Here is a 23,591-nt window from a genome sequence, read left to right as displayed (position 1 = left end):
AAAAAAAAAAAAAAAAAACTATGTTAAAAGTAAAAGGATTAAAATGATATACCATGTTAATCCTAAGAGAAGACCAGAATACTAGGTTTTTTATAAGAAATATGAATGTTTAAATATTTTAAAAATATATTACAGTAAAAGACACATTGCCACTAATCTCCCTCAAAATATTCTCCTTCACTTCAAATACATGTATCCCATCATTCTTGCTACTTTCTGAAGCAGTTCTGGAAGTCTTTCTTTTGTGAATGTCTTTATTTGTGTTGTTAATAGGTGTCTCAATATCCTGAGTTGATTACAGGGTTAACCTTTCATGATAATATTGACTTTAGGGAACAGCCAGAAGTCTCATGGTGCCAAATCCAGTAAATAAGATAAAGACACATCATAATATTCTTATGGGCATGCCTTTCCATTGTATGACATGTGGCAACAGCATTCACTGTGCTTTTTTAAAATCATATCTCATAAAGACAATTATGAAAGAAGACTTCCAGAACTGCTTTAGAAGGGGAGGTGGTAAGAATGACTTGATTAGTGTATTTGAATCAAGGAGGCCTCTATCTTATACTCAGAAGATCGTTAATACATATTTTCTAAAAAATAAAAATTACAAGTGTTTGTGGGGATGCAGGGGAAATGGGAATACTATATGCTGTTTACGGGACTGCAAAATGCTATGGACACTTTGGAAAATGTTACAGAGATTACTCAAAAAATTAAAAATAGAATTACCATATGATATAGTGTTTGTATTTCTAGACTTTATGATCACATCAGCGTTATTCACAATAGCCAAAACATGGAAACAAACACAGTGTTTACTGATGGATAGATAAGCAAAATAGGATGACTGCATACAATAGACCATTATTCAGCCTTAAAACAGAAGGCAATCCTGACACATGCTACAGCACAGAGGAACCTTGTGGACATTAGAGTAAGTGGAACAAGCCAGTCACTGAAGCCAAACACTGTACTGTCGAATCTCACCTACATGGGGTACCTGGAGTAATGAAGACCAAAAGGACAGAAAGGAGGAATGTGGTTGCCAAGAGCTGGGGCGAGGGAGGAATGAGGAATTGTTGTTCAAGGGCCTTGGGGTTTTCAGCACTGCAAAATGAAGAAAGTTCTAGAAATGCGTGGTGGTGATGGTGGCGCAGCAACGTGAATGTGGCTGGTGTCACTGACAGCTGTGTCTAAAACGGCTAAGAATGGAAAATGTATATGATGTGTATCTTATCACAATTTAAAAATTAGAGAGAAAAATCTGATGACATAGACAAATCCAATGACTTTAGTGATTTACCACCACAAAAATAAGTAGCCACTGGACTTAAAAATCTACAAAACATAGATGAAACGTTTCCCCATCAATTTCTTCTATCACATCCAATACCCAACACTCACAGCTTAAAGGAGGGGTTATTTTGGCTCACTTTTTGGTCTATGAAGAAACAGTATAGCAGAGGGACATGGCAGAGAAAAAGCTGCCTAGGTCATGACGGACAAGAAACAGACAGAGAGAAGGGAAGAGCCAGGGAGAGAGCTACATTTTCCAAGTCAAGCCCACCCTGACCCTTGGACCACCTCTTTCAACAACAAGTCAGCCAGAGCACCCCTGCAATCCATTCACCTTCCAAGCACAAAGGGCTCCCCACTCACAACTTGTAAGCATTTACTTGCTAAGTAAGCACCTTAGTGCAAACTCACTCCTCAGGCCCCTTTCCTCTTGAAAGAAGGAAGAAAATGCAGTTCGATAGTGAGGGGAGACAGAGAGAACAAAGACAAGTCCAAAAGAACATTTTCCAAAGGAATATCTATGGATAGGGCCCCACACCTGGAAAAGAGAACAAAAGAACAATGTATGCAAAAGAAAAAAAAAAAAAACAAAAAAAAACAAAAAAGAGGTCGAAGGCTCTGGGCACCAGTGCCACCCCATGGAGCTCCGCAGCTCTAAACTTATATCCAAACTCACCAACCACTTCCTCCATGGGTCCCATAACCCTGGCCTTCCCTGGACTCCTGCTATTTTCCAGACTCTCTCCCCCTAGGGAACTCTGCACCAATATTTCCCCACATATCTATCTGAATTGTTCACTTTTCTCTTTGTTAGGGCATCTATTCCAATCCTTCAGAGAATCCATGCCAGCCACACTCCTTTACCTGCAGACAACCCCACTTCTACCAGGTTCAATTCCGTTATTTGCTTTATTTTTCTTCCAAAGTCTTTGCCATTCATGATGCAATTTTTTATGTTTGTTTATTGTCTGTCTTCGCCATTAAGTGGAAAGCTCTATCGCTGCTGGCAGTATCTGGCTCTTTACTGCCATAATACCAGTGCCTAACTCTGAGTGGGTGTTCAGCAAGCCTGTACTGAATGCATGAATGAATGAGCAGAGGATGGATGAATGAATGAACACCTTAATCAACTGCCAGGGGGCTGGGTTGGTGAGAGTGCAAAGGAAAGGACCAAAAAGTGCTTTAGAGTTGACCAACTCGCAGCCTCACACCAGATATCCCCACCTGAGAGCCCTTCGGGCCTGTAGTGAAAAACGTGCATCTTCAGTACTCAAACTGGGCCATGGCCCCACGTGTGCTGCTCCAAAATGCTCCCCTGCCTGTACCGCCTGCTGTACCTTGCTTCACCTCAGAAAGCCCAAGCAAACCAGGTCAGCTACGGGCACCTACTTGATCCATGGTGCCAGAGTATACACTGGACCTTCCAGAGTGCTTGCCAGTAAAATGTAAGTTCATGAGCCAAAATTATACATTCTCCCCTCCCCCACTGTGATCTGACCCACCCACTGTAGTTCCTGCTCAGGCTTATGCCTTCCCAAAGTGCAGCCAGGGTCCCACTGCCTTGCACTGGGTGTTCTGAGTGCCCTGAAGGTCCCTGGCTCTCATGCCTGCTGCTTCCCTGCCTAGGACCACTAGCTCCTCCCTCTCTACTGCCCATCCACCTGCCCATCACACCTGGCCAGCTCCACCAAGTCCAGCTGGCACTCACTCCCCGTGGCAGGTCTCCTCTTATCACTTCCCCCCACCAATTCAAGCACCCTTAGGAGTAAATTGGTCACAGAACACGTGACCTCCTACGTAGAGAAGGTAAACCATAACAGAATGGCAAGTTCTTAGTGTTTACCAGACTCCTAAGAGTAGCCTCTGCTCGTCAGAGGATCCCAGGATTTCCTATCAGGAATCATGGGATTTCTCCTTCTGTGTGTCACTGTCCCTTCTGCACTGAAGTGCCAAGAAATGCCCTCTCTCAGCTGAGCACAGACAGCATCTTTACTTCTGCATGACAGAAGGCCTGTGGTTTTGCTGTGTTAGAACAGAATTTGACAGAGGGAGCAGGAGTTTGCAGCCTGCAGGGTGAGCCCTTCCTGCTCCTCTGCTTGTACCCCACACAGTTCTTAACAAGTGCTGAAGCCTGGATTTTAAGTTCCAAGTCTTGTCTTTTTCCCTCAGAAGCTCCCTCTGTGGGGCCTCCCTTGGCACCCCTCTTCCTCTTGCAGTCTTCCCAATACCCTGTGCAAAACACTCCTCAAAAACATGATCCTTATCTTGATTGCACCCATGGGCTCATCATCATGGGCAGCATGAGGCTGGCACATAGAACATTTTCAGTAGATGTTTGTTGAAAGAGCACCCAGTTGAAGGGATGAGTGGATAGGCAGACAAGCAATCCTGCAGAAAATCATGAGACCCAGAGTTTAAGTGGCTTCTGCTCTTGTTCAGGAAGTCAGTAAATGCCCGAACTTGTGGCTTCCAAGATCCCAGGTGGCTCTTGGCAGGATCTTAATCTTTGCTCAGAGCCTGGCTTCCCTTCTATTCCCAGCCTCTTCCCAGATGACAGGACTGTACATTTCTCTGTTTTCTTTGGGCCTACCTTGAACTTGCAACACTGATCTGCTTTTCTTCTTTTATCTGAAAGGTAAACATTCAACCATCCTAATCAACAGGCACAGCCACAAACAAAACAACAGCCGTTGTTTGTTCACCAGGTTGAGTGCCTTCCTGATTTTATTTCATTAGATCTTCACAGTCACCTTTTGAAGAAAGAATAGATGATTCTTATTTTATAAATAAGGGAAAATGAGAGCCAGAGAAAGTAAGTAACTGGTTCAAGGTCACAGAGTTTGGAACTGGAAGAACTTGGCCTTCAGCCTGAGGAAACTGCCTCCTGTATTTTGACACAGATTCTCGAAGCTGCACTGTTCCAAGGTCAAGATCCCGAGGTGTACATGGCAGACGATAAAGAGTTGTGGCCCAGAACATTTCCTTACTTTGAGTAATCCCGTTCCAGCCCCATGATGTAGTGTTGTGAACTCTTTTTTCAGTACCTCTCCATTTTGCTAATTGAACACAAAGGTTTGACCCTGCTCAGGAGTCTTTCCACTCTGGAGCTCATCTCCAGTGACCTTGAGAGAGCCTTCCTGGACGGACAAATGGTCTCAAAGAGGGATACGGCCCTGGGCAGTTTGTAGAAGCCCAGGTACACAGAGCAAAGTCCCACTCTTGGGTCAGGAACTCCCATTTTTAGTCCCAGCTTTGCCATTAACTCACTGTGTGTCCTTGAGTCAACCATCATCTTTTCTGGCTCAGATTTCTATCTACAGAAAAAGATAGGACTGGTTAGAGTCCATGGAGCCACAGACAGCAAAGCAAGAGCTACAAGCTAGTGCAGGGGCAGGGGTAGGTGAGGGCACCAACTAGGGTGAGCCGGGGCTGTAGCAGATGCAGAATGGGGCTTCCTCTAAGAGGCACCCATGCCCCACACTGTTATCTTATGGCTTGATTTATAAACATTGGCATCTCTGAGACCGAATGGAACATGACCGTGGCATAATCACTATGGTGTTTATAACTAGGAAGTGGAGGCTGAGGAAAAGAACCAGGTCAGTGAAGACAGGGGCAGGGCATATAGGTACACAGCTCTGAGAAACCAACCATGTGGATAGACTGGGCCTTTGGCTGACTACAATCACCAGGAAATACAAAACAGAAGGTGCCAAAACTGAAGGTGATGCATGAGCACTTAAGGCAGCTCACACCCCAGGGCAGGCTGGAGAGTGAAGCTGGCCCTCTCAGCACGAAGGAGCCCTGAGTGCCTGGAAGGAAGCAATGGGTGCCGACTTTCACAAGGCCCAGGTGCACGTTCAGTGTCATGTGCTGCCCTCCTGCAAGTGGCCTTCAGAATCACTGAGGAACAGAGCACTGCCCCACCCCACAGCTTCTAACTCATGAGGTCTGGGATGGAGAGAGAATCTGGATTTTAAATAAGGCTTGGAAGCTGCTGATGTGACTGGGCAGGGACCAGACAGGGAACCAAGAAGATGTTAGGTTCTTGACTTGACCACTTCCATTTGAGACCAGCTACATGACTTTGTGACTTTAAGAAATTTGCTGACCTGACTGTGTCTCAATTTCCTCATTCATAAATCCAGGACATTATGAGCATCTACTCAGAGCATCAAGATTTAAATGCGATAACCAAGTCAAGAGCTGGGAAAGGTCCTGGGAGCATGCTGCAGTAGCCTAGGAGCAGTGACAAGGTTGCTCCCTGCTGACCCCAGGTATAAGAGACCAGAGGGGAGAAGCTGCTAGAACCAGAGCTGGTAAGGCTCTGTGGAGAAGGCTACAAGGAAGCTTCATTTCAGGGAGCAAATCAGTAGTGACCTTACAGGGAAGGAACAAAAGGGATAAGATCTGGACCACACTCTCCTCCCTCCTCTGGTCTCCTGCTGATGCTCTTTAGGGGTCGAACTCAGCCAGCCAGAGGCTTGGAAGGTGCTGGAAAGCAGGCAGGTGGGCTCCAAATGGAAAACCCTGCTGACCGGGCAGTGAAGGATAGTGCAGTGGAGAGGCAGACCCAAGGTGATGGCATACCTAGAACACAGCCTTCACAACTGGGCATGGTGACACAGGCCTGTAATCCCAGCACTCCGGGAGACTGAGGCAGGAGGATCAGAGGCCTGAGCCCAGCCTGGACAATTTAGACCCTGTCTCAAGATAAAAAAAGGGCTGGGGATGTACCTCAGTGCAAAGGCCCTGGGTTCAATACTCAGTGCTAAGAGAAGGAGGGAGGAAAATAGGAAGCAGGGAGGGAAGGAGAGGAAGAAAGGGGTTTCTCCACATGTCATTTGGCCTACACTGCTGCTTTGGGGTGACCAACCCTTAACTCAACCTATACAACTGATCTTCAGTAAGAGGGAGGGTGGTTTCAGAAAGGCTCCATAGGTTGGGTTGAGCAGCTCCTCTCCAAAACACACCCTGCAGCCCAAAATGCCAGCCACAAGCAGCACCAGTCTGGTCCCTGGCATTCCTGGCAAGGTGAGCCGGATGGTCCTGGGGTCAGAGCCAGCCAGTTCTGACTCCGAGCCAACCAGGCACCAACCTCAGAGGAAAGGGAAACACTTGGCGTGCTGTAAGGCACAAGGGACTACCTTAGAGGGAACAGAAAAGGCAGGATGAATCCAGCACACACTGGAAAATAAACACAGGCACCTGACATGTAGGCCTTAAGCCAGTCCTCTACCCTGGACAAAGTAACCCCTGTTCAGAGCTTCCTCTTCAAAGGGCAGGCCCCTTCCCTACAGATCCTCCTTATCCTTCAGCATTCCCGGGCTGGAGAAGGATTTCAAGGTACACTAAGTCATCTTAGGCTCCTTAGAGAACATCACAAGAGCAATGCCTGGCTTAATTGTTAATATTCATTATCTAAAATTGGACAGGATAAAGTATCACAAAATAATACACTGAGGTGATAGATCTGCAGAGGCAATGAGCAGAACTAAAATAGTTGCCATTGCACGAGTGTCCAATGCTGGTGAATGCGATGCTCTCTTTGGTCCTACTCTGGTTCTTTGCACCAGAACTCTTTTTTTTTTTTTTCTTCAGGTATCAGAAGTCAAACTCACAACCTTGTGCTTGCCAGGCAGGTGCTGTGCCACTGAGCTAAATCCCCAGCCCCTGCTCCAGAACTCTTGAAAGTGACTGGTGGTGAGAAGAGTGACATGGAGGAGGCACACGGGCTTTCCAGAAAGATCAGAGTATGAAGAGGTCCTTAAGATAAGACAGGGAGTTCACCATGGAAAAAGAAGATCATGCTGTCAGAGTGTAGTTGTGTTCACTAAAAACTGCAACTGGAAGAGCAGAGTTAACAGAGGGAAACCCAATAAGGACTCAGTGAGCCCTCTGACCCTGTCCCTGTCCACAGGTAAGATGTCACTAAGCAATCCCAGAGTCTACAGCAGGAGTCCCCAGCCTTGTGCTGCCAAGGGAAATTCCACAGAATTTTCCCAGGGAATAGGGGTGGGGAGTGAGGAGAGGGAAGGTTTGGGATGTTTCAAAGGAGCTCACAATTTAGATCCCTCCAATTCTCAGTTCCCAGTAGGGCTCCTGTGAGAACCTAACACCACTGCTGAGCTGACAGGAAGCAGAGCTCAGGCAATAATGCAAGCAGTGGAGAGCAGCCATAAATACAGATGAAGCTTTGCTTGCTGGGGGTTGGAGATCCTTGGTGTACAGGACCCACCAGGGGTCACCCAGTCAGCTCCCACTGCAGCCAAGGAAACTAAATAGGAGTGATCTGCTCAGCAGGTACAGCCTATATTTGGCTCAGGTGTCAGAGCTCTGTAAAGAATCCCCAAGACAAAGTCCACTTAGTCATGAGGAAAAGAGGGTGTAGGGGCATACAGTAGAATTTTCTGGGAGGATTGCATGATGCTGAAAGGACTGGAAAATGTTTCACATAAGAAACTATGAAATGCCTTCTTGTGGACTCAAGCACTTCTGGGGATTCACTCTCCCTCATAATCTTTGTCCTTCATCCTCCCTGTGAGAGTGTTGCATGGTACAGGCAGAGTAACTGAGAACCAGGCAGAAGTCTCAGAAAGACCTGTCCCTGAGGACTCTAACCCTGGCCCCATGAATCCCATGAACCTGAAATTATTCAATGCACAGTAAGGCCCAGTGAGATGGAGAATGGTGATCCCTGAAAGTGACACACGATGCTAGCCAGCTGTAGGCCCACCATGCCCTCTGAGCAGGTAACCTCTATCCTCAATACTCTTCCATCCATCCACACATCCATGCATCCTACCAGCAACTCCTGCATCTGTGGAATCAGGACACTGTAGGACAGTGTGGAGAGTGTGCTGCCAAGAACAAGAGCAGTGCCAGAAATCCAGTTGCACACCCTGGAAGGACAGTGTGGACAAAGGGAAGGAGATGGAAGCAGAACACACTTGCCTAACAGGTGCGAGGGCGTATGTCTGATTCCCAGCACTGCAAAATACAAAGAGGAGTCAGCAGGGTTTTGTTATAACTAGCTGCAATTGGAGGAGGAAAGCTGCAAGTAAGGGAGGCCTCTGGTCTAATTCTTGATTTCTGGCCAGGATGAAAGAAAGAAAATCATTGTTCCTCGGGGAGATGGGTACATGATGACAAAGGCAGATGAGCAAACTGACAGCAGAGCAAGGGGCCCAGCTTGGGTCCCATTAAGTCAGAAGGGCCTTGAGAGCCCTGATCGGATAAATTCAGCCACAGTGTAGGTCTGAATCTCTCAAGACCTGGAAGAGGATGAGGTCATTCAGGACAGCAAGCTGCAGCCAGCACCCTCAAGCAAGGAAGAAAAATCTGCATGAGGATACAATAGAGAACAGCCAGGAAGGCAGGATCATGTCAGTGATCATTCTGTTACTGTGACAAAACACCTGAGATTAATGGCTTAGAAGAAAGAAAAGTTTGGTCTGAATTGTGGCTTCAAAGGTTTCATTCCATGGTGGCTTGGTCTTTTTGCTTTGTGTGTGTTGGAAGCACTTGAGAGCAGGAAGCATAGGACAGGTGTGTTCACCTTTTAGTGGTGCAGGGAAAACGGAGAGAAAGGAGTTAGGGTACCAATATCTCCCTTAAGATCATGACCCAGACACCTGAGCTCCTTCCACTAGCCCCACTTCCTAAAGGTTGTACCGTCTCCAAGCAGCACCACAGTGCAGGGGTCAAGCCCTTACACACGAGCCATTCAGGGGACATTTAGGATCCATGTGAAAGAGGCAGAAGAGGTGGGAGTTAGAAGCACAAAGAGCAGAGGGAATTAAAATAAAATGCAACAGCCAATGGCATCTAATACTCTTGATGGACAGATGAGACAAGGGGAACTCAATGCAGTGAGTCAGGGGTTTCCCAAGGCTGGGGATAAGAGCCACATCCCAGATGGCTAACTGCAGAGACAGCCATAGTCTCACCACTCCCAAGACCCCAGTACAAAGCGTGGCTGTTGGCAGGGTCATGGAACCCAAAGGAATACAGGATCCTGGCTCAGCACTGGCTCCTGGGAGAAAAGCCAGGCTTTGGCACTTCAGAAACAGAGGTCCACCCCTGCACACTGAAGGCTGCAGATCTGAAGCTCAAATATTCCTATATCCTATACTCCTTTTCACATTCAGAACAGGCAAGATCCTTGACACTAAGGTTATGTATCAATTGCCCAGTCAAGCAGGTAGGCAAGGAACAGCCTGCCTGAAACTGGATGCTGTCCAATGCTAGGCCCACAGAGCCTGGAGTACAGGGGCTTGGGCTACCACTTGGAGAGTGAATCCTTCTTAGGCTCTCCTGTCTGAAAAAAATAAAGAGCCACTGCTCTTAGCAACCTAGACTCTCATACCTGGGAACATGGTGGGGTAAGGAAGGGAAGAAAAAGTCAGCAGGTAGAGAGCACAAAAAAAGGCAAAGGTTTGCAGAGAAAGGTTTCTCCCCCAGACAAATAACTCTCTGCAGGCTGCCTGCCCTGTGCCTTGGGTTTGAGTCAGGGCCCCTGAGGAGTCCTGCTACCCACAGAGCTGAACCCCAGCTTTATAGCAACTCTACACTTTCCCCAGACCTCCACTTACTATGCCATTTGACACCTAGCAGGAAAATATCTCTCTGTACTCAACATCACAAATCTAGCAGATGTGAGCATTCATGAGGTGAGCTAATCTCCAGCTCACTGACCACTAAGTAAGGGGAGAAGACAGAACTGCATGGCAGAGGGATAGACGGGACCAAAATGGCAACTGAAGAACAAGTTGAATTTGCCCAGCATTCCCTACCTTTCAAGATGTTGTGGTGCCTAGCCTAAGAGGAAGCCCCACAGAGGGAGGTGGGTGAGGATGGCCCAGCTGCTTCTTGGATGGTGACTGCCTGTGAGCCCTGCTGTTGGCCTGTGACATCAGAGCTGGAGGCATGGGTTCTGGTGCCTGGTTGTCTGAGGTCAGCTAAGGACCAGAGGTGATGGGGTGAAAGACCAAGGACAGTTGAGGGAGTTCCTCCTCGGGGCTCAGGGTATGTCCCCATCATCCTCATTGGATCTTGTGATATATGCCCTATCGGTGAGGATATGGACCAGAGGTACACTACAAATTTGGATGTCTGAGGCAGATAAAGAAAGGGATGGTTCAAACTTTGCAGAACCTCCAGGAAAAGCCATCAGAGCTTGCCTCATGGACAAAAGCTCAGGGCTCTGCGGTGCAGTCAGCCTATGCCATTGTTCTGGCTTTCTTTACATCCTAAAGTAGGGAGCATCTTATTTTTTTTATTTTTTATTTTATTTTAAAGAGAAAAAAACTCAAAATAACAACAATAAAGACAAAAAACAACAATACAAAAACAATAAAAACAATACAAGATTTCAAAACAAGATGGTAGAAATTAGCAATGGTTGTTATATTTACATATTATTATCTTTGGTGTAGGAACCTGAAAGACTAGGTAAAACTTGAAATGTACAATAGATGATAGGAAAGGGAAAGAAACTGCTCAAAGGAAGGAATGACTGGAACAAAGGAAAGAAGAAAAAGGAAAGGAGGAATGCAAAATATAAATATATATATGAATAGCTGTGATAACTGTATTGCTGATGTCTAATGGTGTATTGAAATGAACAATCAATGATTACAACTTTTTTATGTTCTGACTGATTTTGCGTGCTTGTGTCTGGTGGTCTGAGCAACTGACTTGAAGGTAACAATATGCAATGGAATTGCAATGGTGAACTCCTACCATCTTGTCTAGTGAAACTGTATTATCTCTACTGTTTATCAAAGAATTATTTTCTTATTCCCTATAATGGTTTGAGCAATCTTTCATTCTTACATCTGGTAATCTGAGCACTGTAGTTGAGGATAACAATATGTAATGTAACAACCACTGTTGATTTGTATGATTTTGTCTTAAGACTCTGTATCACTTTAAATGTTCTTGCTTTGATTTGTTTATGTTTGTGATACCGGTATGATGATAGTGTTCTATTTCTTTGTTTGTTTCTCATTTACTGCTCTCTTTAAAATAAAAAGATGGGAGCATCTTACCTTTAACCTTGTAGGTAGAAAGGCAATGCTGGACCCAAAGGAAGTGTAAGCAGAAGAGGCCAGGGCTCCACTGATAGCAGGAGACAAGTCCACCCTGCAGCCCAGGGCCTGAGCCCTGAGTGCCTGCAGAAAACAGCCAGAGGCTCCGGGTGGTTCAGACCACTGCTCTGGGACATCTCCCTTTTTGTGCAGCCAGGGACAATGGATCAACCAACTGAGAAAAACACATCGGCTGTTCCAAACCCTAAATCTCTGTTTCAAGCCAGGTTTCAGGAGACCCTCTAGGACTGTGGTCCCCAACATTTTGGCACCAGGGATCAGGTTTTGTGGAAGAAACTTTGTTCATGAATGGGGTGGAAGAAGGGACAGGGTTTGGGGTGATTCAAAGAGCATGCAACCCAGACCCCTCACATACACAGTTCATGGTAGTGCTCTGCTCCTGTGAGAATCCAGTGCTTCTGCTAAGCTGAATGGAGACAGAGCTTAGGGGTAAAGCCAGCCAGAGAGCAGCTGCAAATGCAGATGAAGGTTTGCTCCCTCGCTGGCTATACATAGGCAGGTAGGTATTGGTCTTTAGCCCAGGAACTGGGGAGCGCTGCTCTGAGGCTCTGCTAGAGTGTGAGGGATTCTCATTTGCCCCTGGAAAAGGTCCAGGGCCCAGCTTCTTCTGAACCTTCCATCCTTACAACTTGTAAGTTCCCCTCATCCCTCTGAAAATCTTCTTTTACATAGACAATGCATCTTCAGGGGGTAACAAATGTGACCCTGAGATTTACCTTGTATTAAGATTCCATGTGACTGATATGACCAAGGTATCAACAAGAAATGAACACGTATTCACTTAATTGTTGTCATCCACAGCTCATTTCCCACACAGGACACATGCAGGTGGCAATAGCCATTCATTGGACAAGCTTCTTAGACTGGAACTGTGCAGTGCCTGTGGCAGGTGCCAGAAATTCAATGAATCACACAGATGGTACCCACTGTTATGAAGTTTGTGGTTGACTCTCAGACCATTAAACAGGGAAATAGAGAACAGTATGGTATGTGCCCAGGTACTACGGAACAATATCAGAAGAACTAACCCAGACCAAGTAAGAGGTGGTGGTAGAAAAGTCTTCCTGGAAGAAGAAGAAGAAGCAACTTTTAAGCTAGGATCTGAAGGAAAGGAGAATTTCCCCCTGGTATGAAGAGACAGAAGTAAGTGTGTGTGATGGAAGCAGTAATAAAGACAGAAATGTCGTCAGAGCATGATTTCTGCAGCAGCCACAGGCCAAGGGAAGGAGGTGGCTCCACATCCTGAGAATTATGGGAAAACCTCAAAAGGGGCTTAAAAAAGGGAGAGATACAATCAGATATCCACTTTAGAATGTGTGTGCACACCACTGTGAGAGCAGGCCATGCAAGGAAAAGGAAGTCTTATCCTTCCCATCTTCTTCCACTAGTAAAACTGTGTGGAACATATCTAGAAGCCACCCAAGGCTGAGAGAAAGAGACCTGAACCAGGCCTGGGACACATAGGACAGACTAAGAACAACAGGAGAAACAGACACTGAAGATGTGCTGTCACCAGGTCTTGTGGGGAGGAAAGGAGAGAGAAGAGTCTGGGTCTGTAGCTTTGATGGCTCAATACCAAGCAAGAGAGGATGGCAGAAGGTGGGTCTGGCTAGAGAGAAAGGGAGGACTGGAGGGGGAACGCTGAAAAGTTTGCAGCCCCAGTGTGCTATAGTCAGCTTTCCGCTACTAGAATGAAGAGAAGAGGCTTACTCAGATCACAGCTTTAGAAGATCAGGGTCCAAATCCAAGCTGCCCACGGGCTCAGCCTCTGGTGAGGACAGCAAATGGCAGCACATTGAGGTGGAAGTGGTCACAGCTCAAAGAGGAAGCAGAGTCCCTCAGTCTTTTCTGAAGACAGGCCTCAGCGACCTCACCCAGTCTTACCTCTGAGAGATCTGTAGTAGCTTCCAGTGCCACCCATCTGGAGACCAAGCTCCCAATACATGAGCTTCTTGGGGGACATAAAACACATTCAATCCATAGCGGAAGCTAAGAGAGATTATCTGGAGGGAACACGTAAGAGGATGCCATCTAGAACCCAGCCCAGGGGAAAGTGGTGGGGGGGGACTAATTACTGGAGACCATTAGCTACACAATCAGGGCTGTGTAGCCTTGCTGGCCCTGAAACTTGGACCCATCTCCATAAGTCTCTTTCTCAGCTATCCCCACACCCAGACTCATGCTAACACGAGTCCCACATGCAACACACTGCCTGTGCTGAGCCTATGACTAGTGCAAAAGCTGTGGGCCAAAGATCAGCAGGGCATCCTATGCATTACATGTTAGGAACAGCATACCACCTTTGACATGCACTGAGCACACACACTACTGCACAGTGGACTTAGAAATTGAGACACCTGGATACAACTCCATACCTGCACGTGCCCATCCCTCTGCAGTCTGCCTGGATTAGCTCGTTTGTATCCACTCTGAGCTATAAACTGCCTCTTAAAAGTAAAACTGAACAAATAAACTTACAGTGCAGAAAGGATTTGTTATTTTTTTTTCCAGGGCTGGAGGTGGAGCCCAGAGCTTATATGTAGCTTTATCACTGAGCCACACTTCCAGCTCCGTCACACTTCTTCCTGTCTTATCCCACCAGTAAAACTGATCCTCATGGCTAACCTACAAAATTGATTTTATAATCTACAGAGTTAAAAATGAGACTCAAACTCAGATCTCCAAAACTCTCCCCTATACCCAATAAGACTCATAGCATTCCCTACCTCACCCCACTCCAGTACCAGGGATAAAACCCAGGGCTTCACACTGAGCTAAATCTAAGCAACCCTCCCCCTTGAGACAGGTCTCAGTAAGTCACTGAGTTGCCTAGGCTAGGCTCAAACTTACCCTCCTACTGCCTCAGCCTCCTAGAATGAGGGCCCACAATTTTAACTTAAGGAACAGCCTTCTAACATAAGGGAGGTCCTAACAAAAGGAAATTAGCATGGCATGTACAGTACACAAGTCTATTTTCTTTCTTCATTCATTAAATAGTGCCCAATTTCCTACTATCCACCTGTAGGCAGAAGTTGAACTAATGCATGTTAATAGAGAACATGCCTTAATTATGTTCCCATATACACTTCTGATGGGCTGTACTCACTCGTGGAATTCTCTGATTGAGCCTCTCTGGAGAATTGCTGTCATAACTGCTTGTCAGAAAGATGAAGTCCTTGGATTTAATGTGTCTGTGGGAATTGCATCCTTTCATTTTCTGGGAGGTCCCACTTAAAAGGCCTCTACTTTACTTGGCTAACAGGGCATTATCTTTCACAGTAGAGTGACAAAATGGGCCCTAATTGGTGACTTTGCTAATAGCCATTTTGTTTGTGGTGGCATTAGCCCAAATTGGCCTTAGCTGGTCCAACTCTCTCTGGTAAGGCCGCACACACAGCATCTATTCTCCAAAATTTATGCCAGGAGAGTTTAACTTGGTAATTAAACATCCAATATGTCCTGTGAGGCTGGGCATCCCTCTTGTCTCTCTCCTTCTCCAGTGCCTCAGTTCCTCTCGGGAGCAACATGGGGGAAAATCTCCCATCCATGCAATAATGAACAACTAGCAAGTGTGTGCTGTCTTGGCGGGACACTTGGGAGGGATGCAAGGCTTCTAGATATTAAGCAGCCCTCAGAATGTCTTTAATCTGGCAGGCTGATACTCCAGCCTCTGCTTCCCTCACATTTCTAAGGACACCCTGAGGTTTCACATTGATTCTGTAGATGTGAACAGATACCTGCACTGGAGATCACAGACCCGAGTGTGAGCTTGGTGTACAAAAGGACAGGACAGACCATGGATCACAGAGAAGCTCTCATTTGCTGCAGGTGGGGTCTTCACAAAGGTACGAGTGGAGCCCTGGCAGGGGGCTACAGAACCCTGTCTCCTGCTCCGCTCCTGGCCCTGGCTGGCTGGCCTGAGGACAAACGATCTGAATCAGAGAGGCCTTTCCTCAACTGCTTGACTTCCACCTCTCCCAGCCAGCATCGCCAAGAAAGACCCTTTAGTGGATCTGCTCTCCCTTTGGGAAGCCACCAAGTAAGGCCAGATGACTAAGGACAGCTGATCTTTCTTGAGCACTTACTATGTTTCAGACCTGCGTCTGACCTGAATAACTCACAAAATGCTCACAATGACTCTCTAGGATAAGAGGGTTACAATCCTATCACAAATAGTGAAACCAGCACAGATAAACGCAGTAACGTATACAAGCTAGGAAGCTGCAGCACTAAGATCTGCATCCAGGCAGAGTCAGCACTAAATCTCCACACAAAGCCAAGAAATCAGTAGTCTTGAGTTTAATTTTTTTGGACTGTGCCAAGGGACTTATTGTCCCTCTTGCCCTCCAGAATAGGTCTTTGGATAAGCTATTAATAGACCCAAAATTCTGTCACTAAAATAATTCTTCTGGTTACTACAAAACTCATAAACTGTGATGCAGGGACCTAGTCCATGGTAGCCTACTCCAGGCACACCAGCTCCCACCAGTCCTAGCCCTTTCTTGGGTCTGGAAATTTATCACTTCCTCCTGGAAATCCAGGCAGGTAAGAGAGGGCCAGGGTGAGCCAAAGAGGGAGACAAGCTTGAGGCTGGGAGTGTGGATAGGAGGGAGGAAGAGGCCCAGGTCTACATGGAGCACACAGCAGCTCTGAGAGCATTCTACTCTGCTTTCTGATAGCTCTGTCATCTTGGCCAACCATGTGAATTTCAGTTTCCTCAATGGCAAAATGCAATTATAAAGAGTTGCTTTGTATTGTTGTAAAAATTCAATAAGGCAATGCTTACAAAGCACTCAGCATTGCACCCAACACATAATATGGACATTAAGATGATAGTTCTTGTTATAATTATTGCTGCTGCTCCAGGAAAATGCCATGAAAGAGCATAGGAACCCAGTGGGCAATGTGGATGGGATGGGGACTACTTCCACTGGCTAATCATTTATTCATCATTCATTAGCCAATTTATACTGGACTTATCATGTGTTGAGTAGTGTGTGTTATAAACTGAGTTATATCCCCCTGAAAGACGTGTTAGATTCCTAACCCCTGGTACCTGATATTGTGACCTCATTGAGAAATAAAGCTTTTGTAAATGTAATCAAGCCCAAATGAAGACATATTGAATTTGAGGGGGTAGCTAGTCTAATATGACTGGCATACCTAAGAGGAGAAGAGTTATACACACACACACACACACACACACACACACACACTGGCAGAATGCCATGTGAAGATGGAAGCAGAGACTGGAAGGACACAGCTACAAGCCAAGGAATGCCCAGAATAACTGGCAATTACCCAAAGCTAGGAGAAAGACAAGGAACAGATTTTTCCATCAGAACTTCCAGAAGGAACCAATTCTACTGACACCTGGATTTCAGACTTCTGACTTCCAGAACTGTAAGAGAATCAATTTCTGCTGTTTTAATCCACCCAGTTTGTAGTACTTTGTTAGAGCAACCCTAGGAAACTAATACAGGTGGTAAAACTACAGATAAATTTAAAGACACAGCTCCTGTCCTTCGGGCTTTAGTGTTCATTTCATCCACATGAAGGATCTGGATTGTGTCCAAAGGTCATGCTGATGGCTCTAGGTCCAGTTTCCACAGTGCTGTACTTGCCTAGATGGGCACTCTTTCTCCTGATCTGTCAAGAGGGCTGAGGCCATGAGGCTGAGTGGGTGAGTGGGGAGCAAGGGAATGGCTGTCCCTACCACAAGTCATGTCATGGCCCTGTCACGCAGGTCTCCACACTGAGGACTGTGCAAGTGGGGGTAGTGGCAGGAAAAGTAGGGCTGGGAAGAGGATAGTGGGGCTGAGAGTTCTTAGACTGAGAACTCCTTGCCACACTAAGCACTGCAGCTCCTGTTGATTTCACCACCCCTTTCCTTTAGGTTTTCAATTTCTGATCCGGTCCATCTCATGCTTTTAAAAGACCAGTGGATGAGAAAATGCATGGGTTTTGGTGAGTTTGGAAAGCTAGATCTTGAGCCCTAGCTCTATCACTTACTAGCTTTTGGATCTTGAGCAAGTAACACTAACTTCCTATGCCTCAGTTTCATCTGTACAATGGGGACTGTATATGTGGGCCTGGTAGCATTCCACATGATGGAATACATAACATGAGCATTTTAAGGACTATATGGACAGGAAAGTGTTCTCATCATGCACAATTCCTGAGACTTCTGTGGAGAAACATGGATTTTTAAAGAGTAGGATAGGTATAGCAGAAAATCAGTTTGTGCATGTGCAAACATCAAGGTGCACACAGATAAATCAGATGCTCCGTGTAAAGAAAAAATAAGCAGCATTGGCCCAGAAGTAAAGGAGGTGTCATCACCAATGCCAAAGAGCTCTTGGGCAAGAGTTCTCATTGCTTTAATGAAATGATTTGAGTCTCCTAGAGCTCTAAGATTCTGTGATATAATGAAAGGGTACATATTGGTTTGTTTGCTCTTATGGAATGACACGTTAAAAAGAGATCTTTACTTTTCCCATTACAAATCTGGCAAAAGCAAATATGCTCAAGGGAATTCCAATAATGAGTGAAGTAAGAAGAGCTATGTGATGTGTGATGTAATCATGGGGCACAGCAGAGGAGATGTCCCACACTCCACTCTTCCTCTGAGAAAGCTAATACCAGACTATCACAGGAAGAGCTTGACACCATCTGGAACAAAACTAGTAAAGAGGGTGAGACAGCTTAACATGGGCCGAATCGGAAACGTCACCCACTAGTTTTCTTCTCTGTTCAGGATAACATAAACAAAGGTGCCTGGAGTGGAGACTCCAGGACGAGCTTCCTGACCACTGAGACGCTACATGAGTTTGGGGACATCATCTTCCCTGAAGTTCTGTAACAAGATGCTATGTGGCAATCACACATTTTGAGTTAAGAGAGCTCAGAGGCAGGAATATGGACACGATGGCATTTTGATGTCCTTTCCTGCCTGGGCTTGCTCTATGCATCCCTGCCATAACAGTCAGGTCACAAGGGCACAACCCTCCTGTGTTTCATGCACACACCAGCTCTCCCTGTATTGCTCATGCTTTCCCTGTTGGCACAGTAGACACCAAGGTGAAAGTAGTATTCTAACAGATAGTGCACGTTCTGCATTAGCATGTGGGAAATAAGTACACATTGCACTCGGCAAAGAGGAGGAAATGAAATCCACTTCTGTACTGGAGATGGGAGTGTTGTGTTTCACCCTGTTTGACAGCCAAAAGCCAATTTAGAACTCTACAAAACTAAATTTGCCAGAAAAAAAAAATATGGGCATTTCTGTAATTCTCCTGAGCTCACTTAAGGACTGAAATCAGTGTTTGCTGAGGAATGAAAAATTGATATGGACGATGGTTTATGGACCATTTGGGCTGGAGATGCAAGAAGTAGGAGAGTCCATCCAGTTTGCACTTTTCTTGGCAAGATTTCTAAACACTTACTGAGCTTTCACACGAACACAGCAATATCCCAACCCTTGTGCATGGATTAAGCCATTTAATCATCCCAACAACCTTCTGAGGCCCAGAGAGGTTAAGCAATTGGTTCAAGAGAACAACACATCAGCCAAACCCAGAGCTGGATTTCAAATCAGACAGCCTGGCTCTAGAACCTGCATTTTTAGCTTGTTTGGATAGTGGACCTGCATAGTACCTCTTCTTCACCCTCTTCCTCGGCTTTCTGACCTCTGTGTAATGGGACCATGCATTTCAGCTGAAAATGAAGGATCCACCAGCCAAAGCCACCAAGATACACCATGCCAGAAGTCAGTTCAGTGATCCCCAAAACACAGGCAGCTCTCAATAATACTCTTAACCGAGTGGTCATATTGTAGGATTTTTCTTGACCCACTATTATGCTCTTTCCCTTGGCCAACAAGTGAACAGAACATTAAAAAAACAGACTCCAAAATGACTCTTTTTATGCACTCCTGGAGGCTGTCCTTTGAGATGATGAAACCTCAGTCAGGTAGTCACCACCCTAAATAATGCACCAGCCTCTCACCAAGAATCAGTAAGGCACAGACAGTTCACTGGGCCCATTATCCTGCATGGTTCATAAGTGGGTATTGTGATTAATGCTGTTTGGAGGAACACCCCATAGTAAGAGTCAGTAATTACTGAATAGAGAATAGGTAGATGGAAAACCAAAATGTATTCATGCATTGAATTGCTGCAACACCTTGATTCCCAGAGATTTTGTCCACTGTGACTTTCACAGGTCCACAATAACAAGTACAGCAGAGGTGTGGGAGATAGAAACCCCAATTTTCAGAAAGCTAGAGGGCTCAAAGAGCTTGTTTGTAATCACATGAATCAATTCATTCCACATTTATTATTTACTGTGTGTCACACAGTGCTAAGAACACAGTATATAAAAGAAGTTCACTAACTGGAGGAATAAATATAAAAGACCAATTATCTTGCAATAGGAAAAGTGAGAAGCAAGAAGGCTACCCAGAGGAAGTGACACTAGAGTTGAGTCTTGCAGTTGAGGAGAGTTTTTTCCAGTGAGAAGAAGGGGGACAGAACAGCACAGGTTGAGGAAAGAGCATACAACACACTTAGATATGGAGTCAGTGATCTTTTCAGAAAATTGCACAGCAGATATGGAAGATCTTGCCTGCTATTCAAGGGAAAATAAATGGGCTTTCTCCCAGAGCCTGTAGGGAACAGAGCAACATTTTAAGTTTTTAAAGTGCCTGGTCATGAGCAGATCTATGCCAAAGATGCTCTCTGGACCACTCAGGACCATCCGTCCCTTGCAAGTCTGTGCTCTGAAGGGTCTTCACTGCATGCAGGGGACTACAGTCACACCACATGTAACTTTATTCCTCACTCTCCCTCCTTCCCAAAGCCTGGGGCATCTTCCCTGTGCTTCCCTGTGAAAGAACTCTGTCCTCCTTGCCTCCCCATCACTGCATCCTCCCTTTCAAAGTATTCCTCTCCTCAGACTCTTCCTCCACTCGCATTCACTCATGGTGTCTTGCTAGAAATGGCAAGAGCAGGACAAAGAGCAAGGTATCAGAAGCGTGCCCAGCCTGTGCACCAAGGCTGGCTTAGCCACAGGTGATGTGCCTAACGTCAGCCTCAGGGGACAAGAACTGCATATTAACCTTTGCTTAGCTGGAAAGATTATTCTTAAGAATGAAATGAAAGAAAGAGTTTACAAACAACACCAGCAGACAGCAGATAAAGGTGCTATGGATTATCCAGCACCGCTGTCCACTGGACAGCAGGTTCTTGAGAACAGAGACCAGATGGGTTGGATCTTGAGTACCTACTCATTCTTGGTAGAGTGAATGCTTGACAGCAGAGGTGGAATCGCCAACCAAGACCATGACCATCGTGACCCTCACCACCCACGAACACAGGGATGCCCCCTGTCCTGTGCTCCATATACGCAGGCGAATCCACAATATGCAAGTTTGGGAAGCCCTGCTTTCCTCCTGGATTATCCCAAAGATAGCCAGTTCCTGGAGGAGAACCAAGTGGGAGTCACGCTGCCTGGATGCCTCCACTGAGCACGTTTGACGAAGTCTGAGTTTACTCCTTCTCCCAAGAAGTTGCTGAGAGCTGAGCCTCTGCCTGCTCCTCCTCCTCCCCTAGCCACTGTCTCCAAGGAGCCCCAGCCGGATGCTGCTACCCTGGCAGCCTTTGTGCTCCGAACTCTGTGTGGGGCTTTTCGGTTTTGGTTTTTGGATTATGATTTTTTTGGGTTTTTTTTCCCACAAGAGCTCTGCCGCCTCTACTGCTGTTTCATTGATGCCTTGAGCAGAGCTGGCATGTGCGACTGCTGAGAAGGGGGAGCGCGGAGCGGCGGGGGAAGCAAGTAAAAATAGCCTGGCGAGCGACGCGCTGCCTGCTCCGGACACCTTTCACCCTCGCCAAGGTGGGAGAGCAGCTGCCACCGGTGCACACTGAGGGAGGGGGAGGATCTGCATCAGACCCCGCTGAAAGGCGGGCTGGAAGAACCTAGGACACGCAAAAACTTTAATTTTTTTTAATAAAGCAAATGCGCTAGGGGTGAGGTGGGACGAAGAGGCGGTGGGGAGCGCCTTCCGGCTTCCAGTGCGCCAGCCACCTGGCTATAGGGATGGTGACGCCGGCTGGCCCAACACTTTACAGAAGCTTGGCCTTGAGTCTCAGCTATTTTTAGAAACCTCTTCTGCTGGTGGGCGAACAGAGGGCAGAGGGGGAGGGGAAAGACTGGCTCGGTCTGCAGGCTGGGTGCCTCGTTTTGCACACCGTTCCTAGCGCCTGCTCTGTATGGGGGTGGGGATGGGGATGTGGCTGGGCACTCACACACGCCGGCTTTGCCCTAACTCCAGGAGCCCCAGGAGCTCTGCGTGCCCAGAGCTCTCACCTTCAGGGCTTGCTGCCAGATGCGTGCTGCTTTTAGTCCTAGAGGGAAGGAGGATTCTTAAAGCTCTGCTGCCTACGCTGTGGGGTTGGGGTTAGCTGCAGAGCTGTGAACTCGAGGAGAGAAGATCGGGAAGGGTCTCGGCATCTTTTTGCATTTCGTCAAGACATAGGGACACCCCGCGCCACACCCCCACTCCGCCCCACGCTGCATATGGGTAACCATATGTGAATGTACGGCAGCCCCACAGACGCCTGGCTATTAATAGCTACTGGAGTTTGTCCCTGAGCCTTTTTCCTGCCGCCAAGTAAGGGACGATCACACATACCCCACTCCGCCCCCACTCGGCGCACCGTTCCTCCGGGAAGGTAAGGGGCTGCCCACGCCGATGCCCCCCGTGGCCACAGGTTCCCAGAGCCCACGCAACAGCCCGATGGCTCTAAGGACAGTGGGTTGTGAGACGGGCCAAGGGACACAGCTTTGAGTCTCTGAACGGAACGCCCAGCGGGACTCTGCGGCTCGGGTGAACAGAGAGGAGCGAAAGGGCTTATCCCCGCGGCGCGGCTCGCGTTTGCGGAGCAGGACGAGCTCCCGCTCCGGAGGCGGCCGCATTCGGTGCCCCCTCCCCCACCCAGGCCCGCTGCGGCAGCGCGGCTGCTGTCCCCGGTGCTGAAGCCTCTGATGCCCCGCGCCCCCCGCGCCGGAGGACTGCGCACCTCTCCTAGCTCGGATCTGGGCGGCGGTGGGATAGGGGGAGGTTTGGCCCTGAGGGGCGCCTAAGTCCTAGCACAGGCTTAGTGGCGCGGGAAGCCGAGGCCAGGACCCCCTGAAGCTCAAAGGGTAGAGCCGACCAGCGGTCAGGGAGGGTCGTGAGACTGCTTGAGGGAACAGACCCTGCCCAGCAACTACCAGAACGCAGCCCCGCGCAGCGCAGGACGCCGGGGAAGGGGCAGGGGCAGCGGGTGACAGGAAAACGTGAGGGGGCAAGAGCGACTCTTGGATTTTCAAGAGGGAGGGGACCTGAGACCTGCACCGACCCCCCCCCCCGCAGCATGTACACACGGGCGCGCACACACGCGCGCACACACACGCGCGCACACGTACACACACACCCGGCCGGCGGCAGCCAGCGGGATGGAGCCGGAAAGTTTGGCACTGGGCTCAGGGTGGCAGCGGCGCGGGCCGGGGGCGGCGGCTGGGGACCGGGGCCAAGCCGAGCAGGGGTCCTGCGCCCTGGTGCCCGCTTACCTCGGCGCTCTCGGCTGCGTTCTCCGCCATCTTCCTCCGGAGGAGCAGGCAGCGGGAGGAGTGTTTCATGCCCATAAGCGCCAGCCAGGGTTCGGCGATACAGAGATAGTAGAGAAAACGAGGGAGCTGGTGTCGCTTTAAAAGAGAGAGCCAAGGAATGGACGAGGAAAAAAAAAAAAAAAAAAAAAAAAAGAAAAGAAAAAAGAAAATCCCAGCCCCTCCGCCGAACGCCGGCCGCACGACCAGCCGCGGCGGAGTCCTCCCAGCAGTCCCGCACTTTGTTTTCTTTCCTCCTCGCTGCTCTCGTTCCTTCGCACACTTGCAAGTTCCCGGCGCCCGACCCCGCCCGCCCCTCTCCACCCGCGCTGGGGGCGCGCAGGAGGCGGCAGCCCAGGGCTCCCGCGCGGCAGCTCGCGAAGTCCGGCGGGTCAGGCGGCGCAACTCCGCTCAACTTCTGTCCATCGGCGGGGAACCGCGTGCCCCACGCGTCCCTCCGGGGGCTGAGCTGGGTGAGTGGGGGAGGGGAGGGAGCCCGGCGGGGCGGGCCGCTGGGTGCAGATCGCG

General features: G+C 47.9%; 1 protein-coding gene and 1 long non-coding RNA gene across 3 annotated transcripts in view; one reads left to right on the top strand and one right to left on the bottom strand.

The window, feature by feature from the left end:
* Prmt8 (protein arginine methyltransferase 8) overlaps positions 1 to 23,511 on the bottom strand; it is an 85,753-nt gene extending 62,242 nt beyond the window's left edge. The window contains exon 1 of the mRNA XM_005378717.2: positions 23,028 to 23,511. Within this exon, the coding sequence (XP_005378774.1) occupies positions 23,028 to 23,102 (75 nt within the window). The 5' untranslated portion in view covers positions 23,103 to 23,511. The remainder of the gene's footprint in view (positions 1 to 23,027) is intronic.
* The window catches only part of LOC102026093, a 4,264-nt gene continuing 4,134 nt past the window's right edge, over positions 23,462 to 23,591 (top strand). Inside the window, exon 1 of one of the 2 annotated variants that reach the window (XR_001232934.1) lies at positions 23,462 to 23,536. This is a non-coding gene — a long non-coding RNA (uncharacterized LOC102026093). The remainder of the gene's footprint in view (positions 23,537 to 23,591) is intronic. The other variant, XR_001232933.1, reaches the window with a different exon arrangement.

Source organism: Chinchilla lanigera, unplaced genomic scaffold, assembly GCF_000276665.1.
Source record: "Chinchilla lanigera isolate Chin_1 unplaced genomic scaffold, ChiLan1.0 scaffold00012, whole genome shotgun sequence".
Taxonomy (NCBI): Eukaryota; Metazoa; Chordata; class Mammalia; order Rodentia; family Chinchillidae; genus Chinchilla; species Chinchilla lanigera.
The sequence above is the reverse complement of the archived record's forward strand: the minus strand, read 5'-3'. Positions and strand labels throughout refer to the sequence as shown.